General features: G+C 38.1%; 1 protein-coding gene and 2 long non-coding RNA genes across 4 annotated transcripts in view; 2 read left to right on the top strand and 1 right to left on the bottom strand.

The window, feature by feature from the left end:
- LOC147829292 (uncharacterized) overlaps nucleotides 1-5,636 on the top strand; it is a 41,424-nt gene extending 35,788 nt beyond the window's left edge. For both annotated transcript variants that reach the window (XR_015449392.1, XR_015449391.1), the window contains exon 4: nucleotides 3,664-5,636. This is a non-coding gene — a long non-coding RNA (uncharacterized LOC147829292). The remainder of the gene's footprint in view (nucleotides 1-3,663) is intronic.
- Nampt (nicotinamide phosphoribosyltransferase) overlaps nucleotides 1-22,494 on the bottom strand; it is a 33,084-nt gene extending 10,590 nt beyond the window's left edge. Inside the window, exons 1-7 of the mRNA XM_004839676.4 lie at nucleotides 22,221-22,494; nucleotides 13,485-13,641; nucleotides 11,770-11,873; nucleotides 10,138-10,266; nucleotides 6,319-6,477; nucleotides 5,630-5,766; nucleotides 1,322-1,547 (exon numbers count right to left, since the gene is read on the bottom strand). Of these exons, the coding sequence (XP_004839733.1) occupies nucleotides 1,322-1,547; nucleotides 5,630-5,766; nucleotides 6,319-6,477; nucleotides 10,138-10,266; nucleotides 11,770-11,873; nucleotides 13,485-13,641; nucleotides 22,221-22,277 (969 nt within the window). The 5' untranslated portion in view covers nucleotides 22,278-22,494. The remainder of the gene's footprint in view (nucleotides 1-1,321; nucleotides 1,548-5,629; nucleotides 5,767-6,318; nucleotides 6,478-10,137; nucleotides 10,267-11,769; nucleotides 11,874-13,484; nucleotides 13,642-22,220) is intronic.
- A 24-nt stretch (nucleotides 22,495-22,518) lies between these two features.
- LOC147829291 (uncharacterized) lies at nucleotides 22,519-26,757 on the top strand. Its single transcript, XR_015449393.1, has 2 exons — nucleotides 22,519-23,888; nucleotides 25,579-26,757. It is a non-coding gene; the product is annotated as an uncharacterized LOC147829291 (long non-coding RNA).
- Nucleotides 26,758-27,010: the final 253 nt, after the last annotated feature.

Raw genomic sequence — 27,010 nt, 5'->3', positions numbered from 1 at the left:
ACTCAAAAATACAAACTCAAATATAAATCCACTTAAATCAAAAACTTCAGGGAATCTGACAAAGCTAGAAACAAAATTATATTTTATATATATATATATATATATATGTATCTCACATAGTTGCTCAAATTCTCTTTTCCTCTGTTAAAGTCAAAATGTATAATATGCAAACCAGTCTGCTCATTCATTTACTAAATAAAAATTTTGTAGCAACTGAAATACTTAAACACAAATTTAAAATTTTATGGAAAATAGTCAGATACAAAAGGCCTATAAAAACATGTCCCTTCCCCAAGAACCATTTCTTTTTCCTAAACTGATTAAAAGGTCCCAACAATGAGAAAATTCCCTAAGTGATTTAGTCTGTTCTTATAACTAGTCGCACACATTTTTGTGGATAATAAAAATGTCAAACTTGTTTAGTTTGTTAAAACCAAATATTTCAGGGTATGACAAGACCTTCAAATAAATGAGCCTACTGTCTGATATCAGAAAGGCTTTGTAGCTCTGTCCCTCCCCTTCTTGAAGGGTAATTTTAGCTGAGAAACAGTGGTAAAGTACGATGGCTGCAGTCAAAAGACCTACACTGGATACTTGGGCCCTTTATTTCACTTGTGTGAACTTGAGCAAGTCACTTTAATCTCTCCGAGCCTCTGTTTCCTTTTTTTTTTTTTACAACAATTTTATATTTGTCACAGGTTTTTTTTTTTTTTTTGACGAGATCAGATGATACATCTTAAAGGAAAGCAATTCAGTTATTTTTGTAGCAAACAACAATTAATCCTCTGATCAGTGCTTTTTGAAGAAGGCAAATCAAGTCCAGAACACAAAAAAATACACCAATTGCTATATTAAGAATCAACAGTACCTCTAAAGAACCACTGCTTGAAAAGTATTTTTGAATTACTTATTTCATACAATCCTGAATGTATTTTTTTCTGTACTAACAACTTCCAGGGTATAACAATGACTTGTGATTAAAGAGATAAACCACAATAAAGCTGGTGACTCAATCACAGGATTGATTAAAATGGTAATGCTATTAATTGATTTTGAAGGTATGGAGGAAAGAAAGTATCCATTCAGTAGTACCTAGTTATATGTTTGACAAGTTTATAAATAGCCTGTAACTCTTTGTATCCTTTCTCTGTTATTATGTGTGACCACGGGTAAATCTATTATTATCTCTGGATGTAACTCTAAAAAAATAAAGAGATTAGTCTAGAAAGCTCTGACATAGTGTACATACAAATGAAATTAATAGTGTTAATATAGTTGGTCTACAGGCATTTTAATAATCAAGTTACACAGTAAAATTTACCTTTAATACAGTATCAAGAGGATTTCCAGAATCAGGTCTGATTATTAGTGGTGCCTCAGTACTTCTTGACAATATTAAATGTCTTAGATCTTCACCCCATATTTTCTCACACGCATTATAAATGTCATAGCTATCACTGACCACAGATACAGGCACTGATGAAAACTGTGTTACTATATGTTCAAAAGCATCTTTTTCATGGTCTTTCCCCCAAGCTGTTATCGTACTAGAAAACAAAATAAAAATACACATTTACTTAGGCAGACATATAATCTATTCCTAAAGCACTGTTAACCACATATTACATTCACTGTGCTACAGCAACATTACAGGGAAGGTGAGTGATTTAGTTTAATGGATACACATCAAAGGGAATAGATTATTTAGGCCAAACCAGCACTTGACTGATTTTTTTAAAAAATCTTTTTTTTTTGGTACTGGGGATCGAACCCGGGTCCTTGCACTTGTGCAGCAGGCGGCAAAACCACTGAGCTAAATCCCCGGCCCCTGATTTCTTTAACACTACCTTATTCTGCTTCAGTTGTTCTAAATGCCTTCCATACTTTATGCCAGGATGTTACAAAGAATACATACTCTCATTACTTTGTTAGGCATTGCAAGCATTTGACTCTTTTCTGTGAATGTTTGAAACTACATACCAGCAATTCTACGGACATATGTTTTGTCTTTTTTATCTTACAAAATCCTACATTTAAAGGCAATTACTTAAGCAATTGTTTATATTATACCACTCATGTATAGTCAACTAAGTGTTTGCCTGTTACACCAAATGGTAGGCAATAGGCAGTTATTTATTTTATTTATAAAATACTATTCATATATGCCCAAGGATCAGGAATTTTAAAGTTTAGTTTGAGAAAACATAATTAAGATGGGGAACAGAACATGACAGCTTATAGATTTAGAGGCAAGAATATTAGGCAAGAATTGCTATTGTGATTTTTCCAAAGTCCTCAATAATGGTTTTTCTTATTGAATAGTTTAGTACCTAATGTGTAATTTTAAGTATTTGTTGGTTAATATGCAGCATAATTAAAGTCTTACAAAATTTAATAATGAATTTGAAAATTATTATAATTTCTTTATGCCAATCCACTTTTCTTCCCTGCTAATTTTACAGTTTTAGCCTTTACCCTGTCCTCAGTGAAATAACGAATGACAGTCCATTCATTACAAAGCACATGTAACTGTTAAGTTTATACCAAAACTGTCTGAAAAGCTATATTAATTTAAGTTGGAATTTGCCATTTCATACAATTCTCTTTTTTTTGTCCTGAAGGACTGGAGTAAACTCATTTTCTCATATGGTGGCAGATAGTAGGTGAGCAGGTACACTTCTGGACTCTAAACACCTAGTGACCCTGACAATGCCACTGTCTGAAACCCAGAAAGGGTCTATTCATATCAAACTCATTTGACAGTGAATACTCGTGGTAGAAACTCAATAGGCTGCCAATGGCTATGACACCAGTTTTTGATTCATGTAAGCACCTTCAGGCCAAAGGGAAATGTGCGATATATAGAGAGAAGCCCCCTTCTTCAAATTTACAGTTGCTACTGTCCTCTTCAGAAGGAAGAGAATTAAGCTCAATGACTATCAACACTGGAGAGCTTTACAATGTTAGGAACAAACTCCTACATTCAAGTCACTGTTTATGCAGCTACTGTTTTACTCAAGTTTTAACAGTACAGCTGTCAATGTTTAGCTCTCCTCTTCCTTGCTTTCTCCATGCTATGTGAACTTTCCAGAAGCTTTCTTTCTTTATTATCAGTGATATCTTCTACATTTCAGTCCCGTTCCTACTTGTAGGTTCCTCTTCCATCTTCCCCAGACGCTGTGTTCTGCATCCATCTAACCTGTCAAATGTTAGTATTGCTCTCTCTCAGGCACTTGTCTCCTTCTGTAATCCCTTCCTGTGTAAAAGACCTGAAGTGTGCAAAATTACCTCAGTAGTGAGGGTTTCCAGTATTTTTATGGTGGTTCATGTTTCTCTTCTGGGCTCCATAGCGATTTGTTAGGGAGGAGGCCACATAGGAAGGAGACATGTTCCATGGTCTCCCACTGCACAATCCTGCAACACTTACTCTTAAAAATATTTCTATATGGACATCATAAATCTTTGTTCGGGGGCCTGGGATTTAGCTCAGTGGTTCTGCCACCTGCCTTGCAAGCACAAGGACCTGAGTTTGATCCCCAGTACCAAAAAAAAGAAAATAAATGTTTGTTCTGTTTAATAAATTCAACCCATGCTATTCCCCTAATTTCAAGCATCAAATTAAACAACTGCTTTAAATTTTACCTCTTCTTTTTGTTTGGTTAGATGGAGTAAATGAAGAACAGAGATAAAGGACTTGCCCAAGGCCATCCATGATGTCAGCTGTAAGGTCACTCACATTTCTCAACTTTCAGTCCAATGCCCTTTTTTACTATACTGTTGTTTAAAAGATGTTTCTATATAAGAGTATCTAGAGCAATCTTCTATATTAATAATTCAAATATAATAAATAGGATAAAACTATAAAAAGAAAATGAATTTTCACCCTGTGCTACATAGTGTCCTTTTCATTTTAACACCAAAGTCCTGAAAATGATATTATCATTATTCTCAGGTTTAAAGTATACTGATATTATGGCTTGGAAACAAAATAAGTGAAGAGCCTAGTATATGATTAACATATTAATTCTTAAAAGATGGATATACCTAAGTCAAAAATAAAAATAACCCTAAAGCTTATGTATTAACAATGCCCTTAATTTTTTCTGTTCATTAGTCTTAAACCTTATATGTAACAGTGTTCAACAAGGCCCTATCTACAGCAATGCTTATAAATGTTGGCGCAATTTACTAACAACTCCAACTGCAATCAAATTTTTAGCAATTTTATCTCCTAAGCCATTACTCATATTTATATACTTATTTCCATTCATTTAGACACATGGTTCTGGATCTTCTCACCTCAAAATTGCTGTAAGTTTCCTAGAAGGCCTAGCTTCTGTTTTTCCTTTTTTTAGTTATGGCTATCCCTGCTGTCAAAATATTCTCTTAAAATATATCTCTGGAAACATAACTTCTTAGCTCAAAAACTTCAGGGCTTACACTCATTTGAAAATGCCTAATTAAGAATAAGTTAGTATGATGTACACACAGTTAACACTCAATGTTAAAACAAGTATGACGGCTCTCACTAAAAATATTCTATGTTCCCTACAAAATCCTTTTCTGCTATTATTCCTCGAACACATTCCCACACTCCCCTTTATCTGACACATGGAAACATGTAAACAATATTATTCAGGGAATCAATGACCACCCAATGTTTGCCTTAAATTGTATCATTCCTTCAAGAAGTCAAGATTTCACATGCTATCTCTAATAAACCTTTCTTCATCCTGCCAGTGAAGTAGGATCCTTTTCTTCTAGCCTTGGACCACAGTACCTTAATTGCACCTCTTTAATAATTTAACCAATAAAGCAGACTTTTACTAGTGTTCTATTTTTATTTTAAGGAGAGGGTCAGTATTTAACATCTTTCTATAAAGCACCCAGCAGACTGCCTTGCACATGAAGGCTGGCCAATTAATATGAATCAATAGTTAACAACAAACCTCAGCTTTATTCTCATCTCACTGCTAGTTTTAGCACCCTGCAATTTTCAATGAGTAGAACTTAATTAACATTCCTGAATGATTATGGTAAATATCAATGCTTAAGAACCAGAAATGATTTGACAAATATTTTAAAATTTCTATTTACTTTCAATAAAGTGAACTCTAGGACTGGAGCAGCTGCAGCCTAGGTTATAACTTCCTTCTACTTTAGTAAAAGCAACTAAGGAAACATAGTCTGAACACTCTTCATCAAAAGGGCTTACCCGTCATTTACAACTAAAGGTACTGAGGTCCAGATGACAATTTCCAAGCAGACAAGTGAAAGCAAATAAAATGCAAGGCAAGGGAAAAAAAGTGACCAATACTTATGGTGTTTCCAGATTTAATTTAATGAAGCAAATTTATCTGTTTATAGCAATACAGTAAATAAAACACCTTAAAATAAAGACCTGAAATTGCCCTATCAGGGGAGTTAAAAGATCTAAACCTGCTGAGACTATTTTTTATACAAAGTACAAATACAGTACTGAATTTATATTGTTTAAGTTCATGAACATTTATCACAGCACCTGGCTCTGCAGCTCAGCAAACATCACTGAGTTAAAATACCACAGTGAAAAGAATTAGTTTTAGAAAATAAATGTTTAACAAGATGATGAAAACAAATACAATTTTACCTATGTTCTGCTGCTGGAACAGAATAGCCTGGAACAGGATCTTTTGTGCCATAGTATTTTTTAATTAGAGCAATTCCCGCTACTGTATCTGTTCCTTTGAAGTTAACCAAATGAGCAGATGCCCCTATGCCAGCAGTCTGGAAAATCAACATAAACCAAAATTCAAAAATGAAAATGAAAATCCATATTTAAGCTATTTAGCATAGCCCCAAAGGACTTACTGTCTTTAGCCAGTGATGGCGAACCTTTAGAGCTTTAATAACCTGCTGCAGTGCACATGTCATAGGTTCACCACCCACTGTCTTTAGCTTTTCAGAGATATTCAAGACCTATTTAACAATACAGTGTCCCTCCCCCAGTTTCCACTCTCTCTTCTTACCTTGCCTTCCCTTTCTGTAGCATTATTTGACATCTGATGTTTATTATGTCCATTTTACTGTCTCTCTATCCATCCCTCCATCTAGTATCTAAAGTACTGGGACATATGTTCAAGGATATATCCCATGAACCTTGAACAGAGGAACATATATAGTCGGTACTTAGTATGTGTCTACTGACTGAACCTCTGGAATTTCAAAAGGTGGCCTACATAGAACCAAGATCAATCCCAATAATATACTGAAAAATTGAGAGCACTACTCTAGCAATCCACATTTTATTAATAAACAAGGTTCATTTCAGTGTCTTACCTCTTGGGAAGAGACCCCTCTGTAGCCAAAATCGTGTAACTTGTATTCCAGACCATCTAAGTTACCAGAAGTTTCTAACAAATATTTGGCCAAAATTTTCTTCTGCTCTCTAGAATTTGTAGCCACTGTGATTGGATACCAGGATTGAACAAGAATAGTCTGTAGTAACAAAATCAACCACAAAAATTAACACATAAAATACGAGGCTCTTTCTGAGGAAAATCCTAGCTTTTCCTGGAAGGATGTCCTGCACTTTCACACTATCAAAAATATCAATCAGATGTTTCAATTGAACAACAGGATGTATAACTTTTGCATTTTAGATACAGTGCACAGCTTAGCTCTGAAATCAGCAATAAAAGTGACACGCCAAACCACTGTTAGTGAAGAACTTCAAATTATCACATTTCTATCTAAACCTTCCAAAAGGAAAATATATTTTGAAAGAATTAGTGAAGGACCAATTTTTAAAAGAATTTTCAATCTGCCATGGACTGATAACTTTATAAAGTTCAATCACATGTGGATGTGGAGGCAATGTCAAATTGCCAAAAGCTTCTAACTACTTATTCTTGATTTCTTCCCTGAATATGGACCTGAACCAAACAGGTCACAAAGCAGCACTGGTTTATGGGCCACATCTTGAACAGTACTGGTTTACAGAAGTTACTCATTTCCTTCTCTAGGTAGTCTTGGATCTAGTATAACTACTAGTAAATCACATACTTGAGATACTTCATTCTTAGTATGACAAAATTCTATTCGACGAGTTGTGCTTTATCCTTGTTTTTAACTGAAGTTTTATTACGAGAAAGCCACATGAAACATTTCTGCATATGTCACACAACTACAGGGTCACTCTCATTTTGTAATGCCAGTGGCTATATGTTCTCAAATGAGGAAGTGGAAGAAATGCTAGGCTCATATCTTCCCCACTTCTACTTCATCTACTTGATTTTTCTTTTTTTTTTTGGCTGCCAGAAACTCCAATGAAAAGTCTAATGCTCAATCGCAGCAATCACATTAATTACTCTGGCTTGGGAATTCACCTCTCCACTCTAGGATCATTATTTTATAAACCTTATGTTATTAGAAGCAGCTTAAAAGCTATTTTAGAAAGAGCTGTTAAATGACAACAATGTCTGAGCTAAAACAAAAAGATAATTTCTTAGTTAAATTTTATAAAACAAGCTTTTACTAAATACCAGACAAGTGACCAATAAATAAAACAAGTAAAAACAAGTAAAGAGATTATTTAACTTTAGGCTTGCCTAAGGTTAAATCTGGTCATCTAAAAAGAAAAATATTGTAACATCAGACTCCTGTGACTGGTTAAATACAGCCCCTGTGGCGCCTGTCAAGAGCTGATAGCCCCTGATTTAGGACTATCTTTATGATTCGTTTTTAAGCAAAACAAATATGGCTTAAGTCATGCTGTGTGACTTCAAAGCCCCAGTTTCTAGGGGTTTTGAACTAACATGCTGGGAAGCAGCCTTGGCTAACAAGCAGCCAGGGGTGCCTGCTGCCTGAGCTGAAGGCGTCTTCATGGGAGTGAATCTTTTAGGCTGCCCAGCCCTAGCTGACCCCTCAGCCAAACGGAAATGGAAGTCCACGCAAGACTAGTAGGCAATAGACTCATGGGAAATAACAGTTGTGTTAAACTACTAAATCTGGGGGTAGCTTGTTACACGAAGCTGATGCAACTCATAACTCATGCTTTACAACCAGTCACCTCCACTCTGACCATTCTGCTCCTGAAATTCCTCTGCCAATGACCATGATTCTCCTACTCCTAATGTTCAGCTTCTGGGACTTACTCTTTGTATTTCCACCTGTTACCATTCTAAAGCAAATGTTATTCAGGCTGCATCATGCCTTAAAAGCCCTGACTGGCCACCTACTGTTCATAAGGAGGAAAAGCTAATTCAAACAGAACTGAGGCTTTCTGTAAGCTTGCTCAGTCTACCACCTAAATTTTGTCTCCTATAATAATTAACACCACAGCCCTCACTGAATCATGTGTCATTCTAAAAACACTGAGCTGTTCCCTCAGCTCTATATCCCTCTTATTAAAAGTTAATTTTTTCCCATTTCTTAATTCCTTAGACAGAATTATCTATTTTTCTGGTACCAACACAGCATAAATTCAGTGTAGTATAAAATATAAGTTAAGAATGAATTACCACCTGACCCTCAGGTTTCTTAGTAAGACAAATATTATTCTACTTTCTGGGCCCAGCATTTTTTGGGTATACAGCTTATACTCAATCAATGTTTATGTGTTGAATTTAATTCAATCAATTCTCACATTTTCATTCAACTCAGACATTAGTATTATGTAGGAGTATCAGAAAGATATAAAACATGTGAAAAACTCTAGTTGAGTTATAAAGGTAGAAGATTGACCTTACCCCTCGAAAAATGCCAGGGAAGGAGAGAAATAACTATCAGACACAGTGATCCTTCACATCACATTTCCTTCCATAGTCCAACAAAATCAGCTTAAATTATACTCTTAACAAAATCACTCCCCTTTTAAAAAGATCACTGTAGGTGTAAGCAAGGGAAAAAAAGGCACGTTAGTCTGGGTTAATCCAAGGTCTGATGAAGTAGGCCTTGTTGGAAACTTTTCCAAAACAGCAATTTGCCACACAAGATAAAAGTTTAGCTGAAAACTAAGACTAAAGTAAATGAACCTGTAATTTCTTTTCAGATCTGTCCATTATAATATCACTGCAGGACAGGACTTTATAGAATGAGAAATGGTGTGGTATAGAAGAAAGGCCACAACTACATTGTTTACTTGTCTGCTCACCTCTCGGGACTCAGTTTCCTCATCTATGAAATAACATTTCATTGGAGGAATCGTTTTTAAGTTATCTTTTTTCCTTTTATTTTGGCAGAGCTGCTAGGCTCTCTTGTTTTGAAATCTGATGGGAGAACTAAGGTTTCTTCTAACACTAATACTGAAATTAATAAAGCAACTCAGTAATTTTATTGTGTTTTAAAGTTCAGTAAGTTCCTCTTAATGCCAGTGTTTCTTCACTTTCAGAAGAGGATAAAGCAAACCGTACATGAAGCAAGGTGGAACGGTAACACTTTTATAAGTATTTGCTTTAGGTTAGGGTACTTAGGGTACCTCAATGAGATGAAAGGGAATTCCTCTTACAGAAAGAATCTATACTAAAGAGCTGAGAAGCTGAGGAGACTGTTAGTTACTACAAAGTGACTCACTGTGAAAAGCCCATGGTTACTTAAGGTGTACTTGTAAGGAAAACCAAAACCACCCTGCAATGCAAACCAACAGCTCAGAATATGCCCTCCTTTTACGTTTAGAAAATCTTTTTTGTATTAAGATGAGAAGCTGAAAAATATCAGATGGTAGAACTCAACATCTAAACTGATCAGAGAAGAATGTAGTTATTAAAAGTTGGAACAATGTTCTTCTAATCTAACTGGAACAGAATTTCCATAAAATGTCTTTTAAGTTACTAAAAATATACCTGTGCTATTTTCCTAATTTTGCTCTAAGATAATATATATTTAGAATTAAAACAAATAAGGAACCTAACTGAGCTTTAAAATAATTTGATTCAGATAAAATCACCCAACATTAGATTTCACTGGAAAAAACCTTAATGATTCAACTGTCCAATTGTCATTTTATAGACGAGGAAACTGAGTTTTGGAAAAGATAAGTAAATTGTAGGAGATTATATAGTTTTATTAGTAGCAAATTCTCAGCTCTAGAACCCTAATTTAATCAGTCTTTATCATCAATTCCTATTAAGAAAAACAGCAACAACAACAGTTACTCACCTCAATCCAATTTGTAAGCCAGTAGCACTCTGGATCAGTGTTTTCTACTGTGAAGAGAACATTTCCTCTGGGAATGACAGAGCCCTCAGGAACGGCCTTTACTTCTATAGGGAGATGCCCATCGTATTTCTGGTAGGAAACACAACGAATTCATTCATTCAACACAGGATACTCACCTGCTAAGATTCCTTATATCTCATGGAAGCCAAATTTACTGTTATAGAAGTTACAGTTGCAGATGTTATATTGTTAGCAATAATCTATTAGAAAATCCCTAGCTTCCTAAAATTAATTACTTATTAATAATTTAGGCGCTGATACTAATTTTTAAATTTAATGCTGTCAAGTGTTTCTCCTAAGGATATTTATCAGAGAAGAGACTAATCAGAAATAGTTTTTTCCTGGCCTTTCAGAAAACAAGGGAGGTTTATATTTTCATTCTACTGTATTCTAAAAATATTCCAAGAACACTGCCTTTCTTCAACACAGGTCAAAGACATAAAATGAGGGATTGCTATAACAGAACAAAAGAAATCAAAAGAAAGAGGGAAATCCTTGCAGAAGAATCTTAAATGAGTTGTCTTTATTCTTTTTTTTTTTTTTTGGTACCGGGGAGTGAACTTGGGACCTTGCACTTTTGAGGCAGGCAGCGAAGCCACTGAGCTAAGTCCCCGGCCCTTGTCTTTATTCTCATAGCAGACTGAAACAATGAGAGGCCAAACACAGAACACTGGCAACACCCAAATCTGACTTAATTAACTTCTTATTAATGTAACAGGTTCCCTTCATAATCAGGCTGAGGCTTATTTTGCTACCAGGGTAGGTTAATAGGCATTTTACTGAACCTTCCCCACCTTTCCTTCAGCTGAAAGCAGTGGCTAACTACACAGCATGGTGCACATACTTGACTTTTTCAAAGATCCATGATTAGCAAAGAGTAAAACTCAGTATTTTAATACAGGCATGTATTATATGATGTAAAAGATTTGCATTTGTGAGATATGAATTAACACAATATTATGAAATGTCAACAGATTTCATTTGTAATACAGAAACCAGGAAAGGACATTCAACATTATAATTCAGTGTTTATATTTTTGAATCCTCAGAAGTTTAAGCAATAGATTCAAACATAATAGATATGAATATTATAATAAACTAAAGAATAAAGTTCATAGATCTATACCAAACCATTCTAACCAGTGAGAGAAATTTCCCACAATTATTTTATAGTTACAGACTCACAGCACCTATTTTCAGTCAAGGAAATAGAACTACATTTTGAAACTGTCAAATAGCCACACTCTTTTAAAATTATTAGTGTTCTTTCACTAATAATTACATGTTCTTAGGTGGATTTTCATGAATGGATTAGACTACTTTCCTGAAAAATGTTATTCAAGTTATAATTCATTTACCTAACAAATTACTTAGATGTTCTATACAGTCTATATGGTCATGATTTACACTTGGGGGAAAAAAACCAAATGCTAACTCTATACCTTTTTACAAGAATGTCTAAAAAAAGCCATTACATTCAGGTCAGAGTCCAATCTTCCATTCAACTGTCTTTGTAAGAAATTGAACTAAACACAACAACACAATAGATCAAAACAGGAAACTACTTTTTACCTCAAGAATGTAGTTCCATCCCTTTTCATTAAAGACATCATCCTGGAAATGTTCTTTGTACACCTCTTTGGCTTCCTGGATTTTCTCTTTGGTCACAACCTTACCTAAAAGGATACACATGTCCCATTTACAGTTCTAGAGACATTTTCCAAATTGCTGAACTGTTGTGGATTTAATGTCTTTAGGTATTTTATCCATTTTATAGATTAAATAACAAGAAGTTAAATGACTTGGTTAACAGGAGAGTCAGAAAAGAGATTTATACTTCCAATCATTCACTTTAACCATAAATGTTTACTTGTTTTAAAAGCAGGTAACAGAAAAAAAGTATTACTTGCATTGTTTTGTTTTTTATTGTAATAAATGCAGTATAAATTGAGACGTTCTTTGAGATGATTCAAAAACTTCGTACATTTTCCAGGTGAAACTTTTCATTTTATTCATAAACAATGTGATATCTTTAGGGCTAGTAAGCCTGCAATTTTCACAATTATTAAATTTTTTTCCCTAATACAATTTTATTTAATTTTTTTTATCTATAAAATAAAAATAGGAAAGAATCTACTTATAGGATGGCTGCAAGAAATAAACAAATTTAGGCACAGGACTGTCTACAATAACTCTGACCTGAGTGGGCAATCCACATATTTTAGTTATATTAAACACATATATTTTACAAGGTTTTTAAACTGCAGAACTACCATTAAGGGGTGGGAATGTAGCTGAGTGATAGAGAACTTGCCTACCATGTGTGAGGCTCTAGATTTGATCCCCAATAAAAAATAAAGTGTACCACCAGTCTTTGCAAACTATATAAGGTTAACTAGTAAATTTATTTAAAATATCTTGGGCAGTCTTGCCACAAAGTAGAACTTCTGATAATCTAGTCAAGGTTTTCAATAGTAAAGTGTAACTATCCAATTTTAAAACAGATGATGAAAAAGTTACCGTTTGCATGAATTTAAACTTGGTTCACACTCATTTCTGAAATTAACTTTATTTCAAAATTTCCAAGATGTATAAGATCTTTGGGAACTCTTCTCCTCTAAAAACATCATTATGAAATGGACTAAAAATGGCCTTTCAAATTAAACACAGAAATTATTGGGTTTTCTGGTAAAACTGACCAGTATAGAACTATTCTAGTTATAATTTCTACTGTAATTCAAAATGAGTTTCCGGGTAGGTAACAAATTCTTAACTGAAATAGTGTCTATTTTTCTTTTCTTTTGGTACCAGGGATTGAACTCGGGTCCTTCCACTTGCAAGGCAGGCGGCAGCACCACTGAGCTAAATCCCCGGCCCTTTCTCTTAACTGAATTAATCACTAAAATATATTAGCAAATCAGATTAGCCTCTGAATACTGACTCTTCTAATTTTATTCCAAAACTTAACAGTTTCAGAAAACTTTTCTCATACTTAGAATACCAAGCACACACACAAAACTCTTAAGGTTTAATGCATTCAAATTAACAGATCAAAAAATTTTTCCAACAGACCAAAAATCCCATACACATAGTTAAAGTCATGGCAGTGGACCTATGGTACACATGCTGCAGTGGGCTGTTTTGTTTCTAAAAGGTTTGCCATCACTGAGTTAAAGTAATGAGACATCAAAATTAGACTATTCAAAAAGTCACTTCAAGTGACAGACTATAACAATATAGGAGAAAAAGTATGAAGTTACACAAAAGCAGAGTTTTAAATGTAATACCTTTTAAGTACTTATTAAGAATGTACTGCAACCCATAAAATACTGTTTCCTCGTATTTCACCTTCCTTACTTTGGAGTTTTCAGTCTTCTTTTCACGGCATTCAAAGTAGGAATAAACTTTGCTTGTGTTGGGTGGATATTGTTTATAGTGAGTAACCTAGGTAAAGAAAAATATGTTAGTTAGAAAACGCCAGAAGGGTAGAACATAAATCACAACAGAAAAGTCTTGAAGTTATTTAAAAACCAGAGAAACTATACTTTATACTTGCTACTGATGTGCTTCTTTTCTTGGACACAGATGAGTAAAAAGTACCTATTTTATTGAGATTTTACTAGTTCAGTATCTTAAGAGACTGAGTTGAACTTGGAAATAAGGCCTCTAGATTGGTCTTGGGGAATAGCCTTTGACTCAGTGGGGAGAAGCAGCTGCATGGGGCTCATAACTCATATAAAATAATAAAATGAAAGGCAGCAGGTTCAGACAGGTCATGTGTTTGGATCCTTTATCCGAAATGCTTGGGACCAGAGGTACTCTGGAGATTTGAGGACAATTACATACACTTATGAGGTATCTTGGGGCTAGGATCCATGTATAAATACAAAATCCATTTACTTTTCATAAATGAAACACATTTTATTCACAGCCTGAAAGTAGCCTTATGTAGTATTTTTAATGCGTGAGGACAGGAGTGGAATTTTCCTCTCACAATGTCATGCCCATGGCCCAAAAGTTTCAACTTCTGGAACATTTTAGATTTTTGGACTAGAGGGCTCAACCTAGCGTTACTATGTAAACGTGGTATATTTAGTACTAGTCAATGAGTTCTCTTGACTACTTCATTTTTATATAATGAAGCAGGTAGCCTTTATAGTGACACTACAAAAACCTGGATGAAAGCAACAGCAGCAGCAAAAATAATGAAAAATAAACAAAACCCTGTTTTGTAATTTTTCTTATGCTCAAATTACCTCCTAATTGGAAAATAAATTCCTATACAGTCTTACATCAAATCTTTGAGTTTAAAAATATGAAGAGGTTGAGTAAGAGTCACTGTTGAAAATTCATCTGCTTTTGTTTAAAGAAATAAAAGTAGAAAAGTGTTCATTGTAATTCAAATTTTATTTCAGTATTTTTACCATAGTCAACCATTTTACTAATTAAAATAACAAAGACTAATGTCCAGTTGAAAGAATGGGAATAAAAAGCCTTAAGGCATCAGTAGAACAAACTTTTGCAGACCAAGTTTCATGCTGAACCACTATCCACATAAACCACTTTTTCCTGTTTGGCTGCAAAATCTCAATAAAATTTGGCACTACTTTGAAGAGTCTTCACAGCTGAGCACAAGAACTCTACAATGAATATACTTCTGCTGACTTTCTGAATGCACAGCCCCGCCTCCTTCTCCAAGTCAGCATCCTCACAGCTTGGCTGGTGCTGCACACAGGTCAATATGGGGGTCAATTTCTACAGGTATAGGTCATCTGAGAGCCCAGGTCCAGCAGGAGACTTGGAGCTCCCTGTCTGCTCGGGTACAACACACATCTATGTACTGAACACAACTAGACACATGTCAGGCCTTTTTAAGATTAGATACTATGCACTAATATCACTGTAGGATTCAGAAGATTTAAGAATTAAGAAGTAGCTAAATGAGCTGGGCGTGGTGGCACATGCCTGTAATCCCAGTACACTGTGGCTGAGGCAGGAGGTCCATGAGTTCTACCCCAGCCTAGGCAACTTAGCAAGACCCTGTCTCAAAAAAAAGGGAGGGGCTGGGGATGCAGCTTACGTGTAAAAGTCCTGGCTTCAATGCTCCCCCAAAGCTAATGAGACAGTTAATACACAGCAATTAAATCTACTGTTCAATTTACTAAAATGCAAAAACAAATGTATTTATGAATGAAATTTTAGGTTACTCAAATATTATAAATTACTTAAACTGATTAGAAAAGGAACCTCCATGTAAAATTATGCATGTAAAAATGAAAATGTCTAACTTACACTAATAAATAATCAATTCCTTTCATCAGACTAAGTAGTGAGATAAAATAAAAGTCACGGATTATAAAGTAAAATTTGTAAGAAATATGGACCATAACAAGTTTATAAAACTCAAATTCATAATTGTGTTTCTCAATACTGTAACTCCCATCTTCACAGGATCTTATATCACATTTAAAAGTATTACATGGCAAATTATTTTCCTTTTCTGAGAATACCAAGCAGTAAAAAGCTGAATGGAAACATCTGCAACTAATTAGTACCATCAGGGTCTAAAAGTATACTAAAAATTTCCCATCATACAAATATAGTTCTAGTTCTAGATGATCATTACAAATGTTTATAATTTTAAAGACTCAGACTATGTTTTTTATAATACTTTAAAACCCACCTTTGCCTAAGTAGTCAGAATGCCTCTTTGGGAACAAATATCATTTAAAATACAGAAGTGTCTAGGTTGCTTAATTAGAAATGATGTTCTAAAATCTTAGAGAAACTTAAGAGAACCGTTTTACAGAAATAAGAATTTAAATTGCCTACAATTACCAACTACTAATATCCAATAGTTTATAAAAGAATAGAGAACATCTTTAGGTCTATTTATATGGGCATATACACAAAGGAGAAAATTTTTTAAAAGCTGAGGTTCATACTATTTTAGTAGTCAATAGACGATTCTATTTTATCTTCTGTTAAACTGGTCGCTCTGAACCTTCACCCGTTAAACTGGCAATTCTGAATCTTCATGGGAAAATGGGATGATAGGACATAAATTCTAATTAGTTTTCTTATAAATAATTTATTCACAAATACATACCTTGTACCCACTATGTCTCAGGTTATCAGTATGTTTCAGATGCTGAGGAGAGGCAACTAAAACAGGCTAAAATGGTCCCAATTCTCATATGGTAACGAGGGCTTTGAGAAGGGGATAACACATAAAATAATTTCAGACTAGGATGGGTACTATGAAAAATTAAGACTGTGATTAGATAGAGGGGGCCTGGGAAACTATTCTAAATGGGGGCCAAGGAGACTTCTCTGAGATGACATGTGAGCAAGATCTAAAACAAGACAGGAAATGCTTTACTATAAGGGACAGAAAAGGAAAGCTAGTGTAGCTGGTGCTTAGAATATAGTGAAAAGAGGCAAGGGTAAGATCCTAAGCATTGCAGAACTTTGGTTCTTTTGGACTAGGATTAAACCCAGGATCCAGAACACGCTAGGCAAGTGCTGTACAACTGAGCTATATCTCTAGCACTTAAAAAAAAAAAGTTTTATTTTGAGACGAGAGTATTGGCATGTTTATTAATCTGGCTTCAAATTTGAATCCTCTAGCCTCAGTCTTCCAAGGAGCTGGAACTACAAGTGTATTGCTACCATGCCTTGTCTAGGACCTTTAAATTTTTATATGTGTAACGCAAAATTATTATGCTTTCAGTTGGGGGTAATATGTCACTTTTTTTTCTGATGCTGGGAACCGAACACAGGCCTTGCATGCTAAGTATGTGCTCTAACTCTGAGCTAAGTAAACCTCTAGCCCTGACTCATATTTCAAAAGGACCAGCCTGGCAGTCAGTAGAGAATGGGTGAGAGCCTTGTCCTTTTACCCTCTTCCACATGGGGGATGGGACCAAGGGCCTCACACACGCTAGGCATTCTACTGCTTAGCTAGGTTCCCAGCCCAAAGGGGTTATGGGACAATTGGAGTAGAAGTAAGAGTTAAGAGGCCACTTCCCAACACTGAGCTGGATGACAGAACTGACCGAGTATTTCTGGAAGGAGAACTACGTAAGCTGACAGACTGGATATGGGAAATAATGATGGGGAAGAATTAAGGATATGTCCCACATTTTCAGCTTGAGCAACTGGGTTAATAAATGGTGTTATTTATTAAGATGGGAAAGATTATCAAATGAATGGGTGGGGAAATCAAGAGTACCATTTTAAGTGTTAAGTAATAGAGTACTAAGGAGGATTCATAGTACTCAGAAAAGTGAATACAAAAAGGAAGCTCTTAAATGGTTAAGTTTTTAGTGCTGCTTGACTTCTTTCACTAGAGAAAATGGTTCTATAATAAATGTAAGATTTTTTACTACACGTAGACAAAATACCTGATAATATCCCCAGCCAACTTTATTACTAAAAATGATTTCCTAAACTAGGATGGCCCTCCTGCAGCGAACAGAGCACTGCTTACACATTAATGTGTGTGGTAAGGAACACAGGCACACAGGAAAATAGAGCTTTCAACAATTTAACCTGTTACGCATTGATTTACCTAATGAAGAGATCTATAAATTATTACATACTAGATAATAACTGGTCTTGTCAAAATGCATACAAGAAAAAGTTTTTAGTACGAAGTTTACAACGGGGGGTGGGGGGCTTTTTCCACTGTGGAGTGTTAGACAAGCAATTGCATCAAAAAACTGTATTCCCAAGGTTTAGTATCCTTGTTCCAAATATGACAGTTGGGGAGTATGAAGCATATTTAAGTTGAATAAAATCTTTATGGGAAAGTAAGATCCAATTTTCTCTTGATGTCTTAAAAGGCTGATCTGATCTTTCCACAAAGAGATCACATGACCAAAGGCAACTACTACTAATCTACCTTTTCAGTTACAGTCTTATTTTTAACTGCTAAGAAATAACAGGCAACATTTTAAAATATGCTGTGTATGTGAGAGCACATGGGTAACATATCCAAGGTCACAGAGGAAATTATGCTATCTATATATTGGCAGGGCATCCAGAGGATCCATGCTGGCCCTACAGTGGCTAAGATTTTGTGCCTCTTCAAAGGCCTAGACCTCTGTCTGCTGTCCCAGAAAATAACTCATTGCTATTTGGCTTTGAGGCACTAATCACTTCATAAATGTGGCTTAAAGATATTCTGACTGTATTACTTGGGGAAAGAGAAAAATCCCAAACCCACTTACACATAATCATTATACCACCTCTTCCCTTAAACTTCCTGGTACAAAGTTTCTAATAACCTTACCTCCTTTGCCACACTTTCAAACTGAAGTTAGAGGATACAGCTTCTGGTATTTTTTTCAAGGTATGTACAAGTATTACCAACTTAAATTAATCTCCCTATATTATAGTTCGTACCCTCCTCTCCTGCCCTCATCTTCATGAGGCTCAGCCTGCCACAGGAGTCACTATGCCAGTATTTTTGTGTCCACTCAGAACAGTGAGAGAGAGAAGGATGCACAACTGTGGAAAAAGGGGACAGCTCAGAGAGAAAGACACTGGGAAGCCAAAGTTGCAGGCAGGCCTAACTTGCCCATATGATGAGTCTCATCTCCAAATCTTAATCCTCAAAATATCTCAGCTTTCTAAGATTCGTTATTCGGTCATTAAAGGAAGCAAAATCTCTTGAACACTTTATAACCATAAATAAGTTTCAGTTCTTGGAAGCTTCTCTAAAATCAACATTTCTCCATCCTGGATTGTAAAATACTGTCTTCTCTGACAATATCCAAAGCCTCCACTATTAATGAATGGTTAAAAATGCGCTGAGTTCCAGGATAACCAGTTTATAAATGACCCTCTGAGAAGCAAGTTACACTGGACAGCATATTTTGTAACTAATGTGTAATGTGATTTAAACTGCATATTGCTTCAGAATATTTAACCATAGTACACATACTTTGGGGTAGAATGTCTTTCCCAGCTACAGCACAACTGACAACATCTATTAATCTTGTTACAGATAAAATGTTCAGAAGTGTTAAAACTACTCTCTGTTGCAGTTTGTTAGAAACAAAATGTCCACAGAGGGGGAAAAAAATCCCTGCATCTTTTAACAATTCAGAGTTTAACAGTGAAACTGACTATCCCAGAGGAAGGTGAAAAAAAGGCCTTGTCTCCTTAATTAAAAAAAAGTCCCAAATATAATTTTAAGCACTGTACTGAGGACTAATCCAGATCATCTTTCCCTAGCTGCGTTAGTTCAAAGTAAATGCAAGCAAGGAGATGATTCTGGCTTAACCTATTCTGAAAACAAATGATTAACAAAAGATTAAGGATTTAAGATTAGGTCCTTTTTATTTGTAAAAAGAATCCAGGATGAAAACTGAAGAACCACACTTGCGTGGTTTCTTAGTTCCTTATTATGTATAATGAAGTATAAGAAAAAACACAATTCCCACATATGGCCATGTGCCTGGCCACCACCCCATCCACTTGCAGAAAACTTTTTGTGGTGCGTAGGCCATCAATTATTTTTTCTTCAGTTTATGAAGAAATCAACATATTCTGCTTTCTTCATTAAAACAGCTAGCTACTAATTCCCTACTTTAACTGGCCAAGAGTTTGTAAGAACTGATAATGGACATGTAACATTCTTATGTAATTTTCAAATAAAAGTTTCATTACTTGTAACCTTATGATTATCATTTTTGTCTCTTCTTCACCTAAGGCGGCAAAAACAGAAAATAGGCTAAAAGGCCCACCGACAATACAAGGAAAATTAAAGACTACATGTGACTGTGGTATATAGAGCCTATTTTAGGGCACTGCTGTAATCCATTGGTAGAAAATATATTAACTGATGGTATTCTCTTGAGATTTTTAGGGGAACAAAATAAAAACTATTACTAAGACAAAAACCTTCTGAAAAGATTTAATATATGATAAGGGATAACCAGCCTGACTTCCAAATTGACAAGAATAAAATGTACAAAACAGCTGGCCGTGGTGGTGCATGCCTACAATCACAGCTACCTGGGAGGCTGAGGTAGGAGGATTGCAAGCTTCAGGTCAACCTGGGCAGAAGACTGTTTCAAACACAGCAAGTACAAAGGCCTGGGGGATGCAGCTGAGGGTCAGAGCATTAAACTAGCACACTCGAGGCCCTTGGTCCAACCCTGAGCACCATTAATAAATAAATGGTACAAATTATAATAGTGCAGATAAATATAATTTTTTAGATTAGAAAACTAGGTTAAAAAACCCTGAAAATGCCCAGGATGGTGATGGACGCCTGTAATTCCAACACTTGGGTGGCTGTCACTGGCAATTCACTAGCAAGAGTTGAGACCAGCCTGAGCTTCAGAATGAGTTCAAGGCAAGCCTGAACTGCACAGCGAGACCCTGTGTCAAAGAACAAAAACAAGAATGAACAAACAAAAAAAAAACCAAACGCTGAAAAATAAGCATTTCGTTTTAAGAAAAGAAATTCTACAAAACTTTGAATGAGACCATTCTAAAAATCACTAATAAAGACACTGAAAACACTATATAGTAACTGAAATGAGAACACAAGCAAAGGTTTTAGTCAAGTGAACGACCTACCATACTTATAATAATCTTCTAATAGTGCAGATTTCCACTTTAAAATTCCATGTAAAAGACCACTTGTTGATGACTCAGGTCTACTTAAGAGAAACTCATAAAAGCATCACAATCATAAGCCCAGCGCAAAGAAATGCACTGAATAGAATTTAATTAAGCCGGGCTTAGTTGCGCATGCCTGTGATCCCAGCACTTGGGAAGCCGAGGCAGGAGGTTCATGGAGTTCGGGGCCCGGGAGACAATGCCTCAACCCCTACCCCTCCAATTTTTTTTTTAAGTAAAATGAGATTTGGGGTATGGTGGCACATCTTGTAAACCTAACACTCTGGGAAGCTGAGGCAGCAAGATTTCAATTTAATCCCCGCCTTGGCAATTTAGGGACTACTGTATCTCAACATAAAAAAGGGCTGGGAATATAAATGTAGCTCAGGGCAAAGGCCCTGGGTTCCATTTTTAGTGGGGGTCGGGAGAGTCTCTAAAATGCTTTCTCGGATTATTGGAGAACTAAAAACAAAGAAACAAAAACTAAAGAACAAAGACAGAAACCAGACACATTGGAGTACTATGCTTCATCATCATATTCCAAACCAGCACACTGCTCATATGGACAATAATATTTAAAACTAAAACTTCTTGCAAGGAGGGTTCTGGTCTGACATCCCACCTTTAAAACACACGAGCTAACAAAACTTCACAAAACTACAGTCCAGTTCATCTCATGTATTTTGGAAACGAGAGGGAAGAAAACTGGCTAGCTTTCCCCCCACTCTTCCCTTCTCTAATGTGTGTATGAATTTCAAGTAAATGGGGGCAGCTACACATGCAGGCGTCCAATGGGTAGACGAAAGCAGTGTTGTATCATTTCCCTCCGTGCAAGTTCTCCAGGATTAAAAACACAAGTTCTTCTACCCCCTCGTGTTTCACTTTCCTTTTCTCTGAAATCCTGTAGTGACCCTATGGGAGTTGGGAGCACTCCGGCCTCTGCGACTAGGGATCCGGAGCAGGAGGGATCCCTAGGTGGGAGGGAGTTTGAAACGCAGCCCGCAGGAGTGGGACCCGGGACTCCAGGGACAGACATGTGTCCTCCACGCCGAGGCCGTGGGGTGGGGCGCCCGCGCGGGCCCCCTCCCACCTCCTCGCCGGCCGCGACGTACCTGGCGGCCCGGGGCGCGCGGCCCACAGCTCCCCGCTGGCCCCGGCGCCGCGTCCCCCCCCCCCCCGCCCGCACGCAGGCCCCGCCCCGGCCCCCGGCCCCGTCCCTCCTCTCCTCCATCCCTCTCCTCTCCGCCCCGCTGCGGCGCGCTCCACCTGCCCGGCCGCCGCCGCCGCGCGCACGCCCGCCCGCGGGGCCGCAACCCCCGGCCCCGGCCGCCCTGCCCCGCGCCCGGCCCCGCTGCGCCCGCTCCCGTCCCCGCCGCGAGCTCTACCTTGTAGGAGTCGGTGGCCAGGAGGATGTTGAACTCGGCTTCTGCCGCAGCGTTCATCTCGGGCCGGAGTGGAGGGGCCGCGCGCCGCAAGATCCCCCGGCGCGCCTGCGAGGAAGGAGAAAAATGGGCTTCACCGCGCTCCGTTGCTTAAGTCACTGCTAGGTCTGAGGAGGAGGGAGAGGGGGAAACGGAGCGCGGGGAGGGGCCGGGGAGGGCGGACCCGGAGCCGTGACGCGACGGAGGCGGCGGCGGTGGCGACGGCTCGCGCGCTCGAGGTCTGGAGCTGCCGCCCCGCCCACACGGAGATAGGGGGCGGGGCGCGGTCGCGCGTGCGCAGCGCGAGGGGGCGGGGTGGCGGGAAGACGTGAGGCACGCGCTGTGGCTGGGGACGCCCTCCCGGAGGCCGGGGGCTGTGCGTGACTCGGTTCGCGCGGGGGGCGGGGCGGGGGGCGTTCCTGGCTCGCCCCCTCCGCGGAGATTGCTGCCTGCTCCCTGGGCCCTGCCTCCCGGCCCACCAGTCGGGGCCTCCCTCCTGGAGCTCCAGGGTCTCGCCGCATGGTGGAGCCGCCGCGCCTGGCTCACGGTCCCGCGCGCGCTCCTGGGCCCGCACGCCTGAGTCACCTTTGTCTCCCGCTGGGATCAAGGATGGAGTCTGTGGCCCCTATCCCACTGGGCACTCCTTAGTTTCCTCGCCCTCTCTTAAAAATCCGAGGAACTAAGGTGAGGAAGGAGGTGCGAGCGCCCCTTTATTTTTATTTTTCGTGCCACTGAGGATCGAACCCAGGGTCTTCCCACAGAGCCACGTCCTCAGCCCGCTAAAGAATTTTAAATTTTGAGACTGGGTCCGCCCCGTGGCCCACACTGAGCTCGAACTTTCGATCCTCCCGCCTCAGCTTCCGAGGGAGCTAGGATTGCAGGCGTGTGCCACCGCGCAGGGCTGAGCCCCCAGGCCCCCTCAGTCAGACTCTTGGAGTCCGCCGTCCTGGCCCCATCTAGGGCTCAGTTCTTTGATCCTTTGAAGGATGTCTTGACTTTCTTGGAAAAAACAGTCTGCATCGAAAGGCAGAGGCTCAATTCGGTGCTCATAGACAAAGAGGGTCAAGACGGAAACGAATCAAACAGTATTGGGAAAAGGCAACCGCCTCTGAAGTCTCGCAGGGTGAGAAACTGACTCGATCGTCGTTATCGTTAAATCCTAGGAAACAGTTGGCAGCTCTCAAGTCAGATGACGTCTGATGACCTTACCCATATCCCGTGAGGCCATGCACTTGGCCAGTTCTGAGATAGAGTCCTGCTAAGTTGCACTTGCTGAGCTGGAACTTGTTAGCCTCCTGCCTCAGCCTCCCAGAGTGCTAGGAATATGGGTATTCGCCAGCAGGCCTGGCCCCAGTTCTCATTACAAGCTTGCATATTTGCATAAACGAAGATTCCCTTTGCAAGTTCAGTGCCTTAAAATTAAAAAAAATTTTTTTTTTGAGGATTAGGTTCTAATCGGATACAAGAAACCTGGAAAAACCGTTTAGTGAAAATGGCACATAGCCTGTCCTTCAGTTACAAATCCCATTTTTTCTGGTGGCGGGGATGGTGGGCCGTGTGTGTTGAGAGAGGAGAGTGCAAGTTCGTGCAGCTGGGACTTCTCCCTTATATCCAGACCATGTCTTGAAATCGGTACGTATTCTGCCCTTTTTCTGAGTAGATCCATCCCAGGGCAAGTGTGTAAGTGTGAGATATCCTCAGGCATTCACCAAGGTAGTAAATACCACTAATACATTTAGAATTGTTTTCAACCAGCTTTGAAACAAGAGGTTTTGTTTTTCTTGTTGGTTTGGTTAACCCTGTGTTTATATTATAGGAAAAGTCACTCTAATGAAAATGTTTAAATCATTAAGATATTTTTAAAAACTTGATTTTGGAATAAGTTGTTATATTAGTTTAAGCAGCACAATTCAAAGAAGGAAAAATGATCCTTTTTGCCCCTCTTAATTGGGTGGGGTTTTTTCTTCATTTAAAATTTATATAACCTGCTTTACTTACAGGATAAATTCTTATTTGTTTAGTTTCCTGGAATCCGTGTGTCTACAAATGACCATTGTTCTATGAAGTTTTATACAGAAATAAAAGTAGGGTTCTGATTACAAAGTGGACTTTGTTTGCAGTAGCATTTTTTTAAAGGCAATTTTTAATCCTGCAATCTTTGAATTTGTGGTTTTGAAATGTAAAAGCTTATTATCAGTGCAAGTGAAAGATGTCAGCATTGCACGTGTACTGACATTGCTTGTTAAATAAGGCCCTGTTGACTTCAATCACCAATAGCAGTCTTCAGAGGAAAAGATGGCTTGCAGTTGTTATGGTTTGGATCTTAAATGACCCCTTAAAGTTCTGTATGCCAGCCTGAGGTGATGTTGGGAGATGGTAGAACCTTTAAGAGTTGCAGCCTAGCTGGAGGGAATTAGGTCACTGGGGGATATTGGGACCCCAGCCCTCCGCCCCCACTGGCCATGTGTTGAGACGCCTTATCTGCCATGTGCTTCTGCCATGATGCCCAAGGCAACAGGGCCAAGTGACCATGGACCAAATCCTCTGAAACAGCAAAAATAAACCTTCAAAGTGGTTGATCTCGGGTATTATGTCACAGCAATGGAAAGCTAATTAACACAAAAGTTCATGTTACAATGGAAAAATCACATTTGCTGAAGATAGAATTAGGCATGTTTTTAAGTAACTAAGTGCTTATGCCAGACCCTAGTTTTGAATTAACTGGAATTTAGAACTATGAGATTATCACCAAATACAATACCAAGATTTCACCTTGGAATGACCTCTCCTGAGACACAATGTAAGAGCCAGTAGTTAGTATCTTTATCTTGTAGCAGATAAAAGAGCTGAGAAAAACAACTAATACATAGATTCAAATGGGCCCCCTTCCTTCATTCAAAGCCCTGGAGTTTCTAGCATTCCTACCAAACAGCTAGTTAAGTACAGCAAAGTGGGCCTCAGTGCTGTGAAAAACTGAATCATGATCAAAAAGTAGATGTTACTGCCCCACTCCTGCCTTCTACACACCTCCAATTAGGCTCTGCTACACTTTGCTATTTCATAGTTGCCTCCTCTTCCAATCTGCTGTGATTTCGCCTTGGTAGAAAGAAACACTGGAGAAGCAGGTGTATTAGAACTCAACCACCCACAACCCCTGATCAGGTCCTGTCCAGCTCCCTTTGTAATGTCTAGATGTGCCACTTAGCAACAACTGTCACAACGATAAATGTAAAATAGAGCTTTTTAAAAATTAAACTTAGGTTTTTTTCTTATGCACATTTCCAAGTCCCTCTGGGAACCTCACAGTGTTCTAATTTCCTAGGAAAAGGCCACAGCTACAGAAATACATCGGCCTTCATGAGACCAGTGGTTTTTCAGTGCAGTCACTGTGACTCAGTCTGTTGAAGCCTCTGCAACCACACAGAGACAGAAAGCTGCAGGGTCTCAGTATAAAACTACAGACCGAGTGGAATCAGTAGTGCAGAAAGAATGAGTGTCCTCGAGTAGATTGTCTACAGACAGACACTGGAGTGCAAAATGTTCTTCTGCCCTTTCTATGGTGTCTCACTGGGCTACATTTTCCTGATATGCTGGCAACGCTGGGTTAGGTGATCATCTATCTGATGTGAAATTCTTCTGCAAATCCCACACCCTTCAAGACATCTTCCCATTCTATGTATACTGGACAATAAGTCTTGATTTCTGTCTCTATTAGTTGTGGGGTTTTTTCCCAGTATATCCAAACAAAGTTTTCTAATTCCAGCTAAATAAAATGGGAAATAAGGGCAGAAAACAAAAACAAAAAATTTTAATTCATCTCTAAGAGTAAGGTAAATGTGCATTATACTATGTGTGGGGATTCAGTTGTTATCAGTACAAATTTTGCCAATGACTCAGATCATTATCCAAGAGAATAAAACTGTTAGGAGTTATAAAAGAATGTCAAGATCTTTTAAGTTAATGTTTTTCCTGAATGAGATACGTTAATCACTAATCTGTATAAAATTTGAATGATTGCATATTTTAAATTTTAATTATTATGTATTTTTAGTGAGTGTTAGAAAGATGTAACTAGTGCACAGAACCTGATTTTTCCCCGGCAGTTTTAGTTAGGATGAAGCAAAAGTAGGTGGACGCTGAGACTGGTAACCTCTCTATTTTCCTTGCCTTTCCCTAGCCCGTAAGTCATGTTCATATACTTCATATATGACTGGTTTTCCTGAAGAAGCTCAGTGTGAAAGACTATATTCTGTATGATTTCATTTATCTAAAATTTGAGAAAAGGCAAAACTACTGTGTGAGGAAATCAGTGATCACCAGAGGCTGAGTTTAGGGGAAGCAGATTGACTGGAAATGGGTATGAGGAAATGTTTTGGGGTGATGGAAATGTAATTATACAAGCATAAACGTATGTCAACGTTCATTGAATTCTGTAGTCAAAATTAGGAATTACATATGAGTGATGTATAAATTGTATCTCAATAAAACTGAACTAAAAAGACCTTTCTTCTTGAAATGATTTTAAATTTTCCACCTCCTCCCACCTTGTTTTCTTATATTTCCATTTGCACTTTTTATTGTTTCCATTTTACTTCACATGATTTGGAGATGAACACTGTTTTAACCTGTTCAGAGAAAGGCTATTCTTGAGTATACTGAATGTTTACAAAACCCCAATGCCAAAAAGAGCCTGAAAATCCCTGCTATTTCGGAGAAATCAGGAAAGGCACTAATCCCGTCATGACTCAAGTCAA

Source organism: Heterocephalus glaber, unplaced genomic scaffold (genome assembly GCF_053883595.1).
Source record: "Heterocephalus glaber isolate CG9 unplaced genomic scaffold, H.glaber_assembly_v1.0 deba00000676, whole genome shotgun sequence".
In the NCBI taxonomy this organism is placed as follows: Eukaryota; Metazoa; Chordata; class Mammalia; order Rodentia; family Bathyergidae; genus Heterocephalus; species Heterocephalus glaber.
The sequence above is the reverse complement of the archived record's forward strand: the minus strand, read 5'-3'. Positions and strand labels throughout refer to the sequence as shown.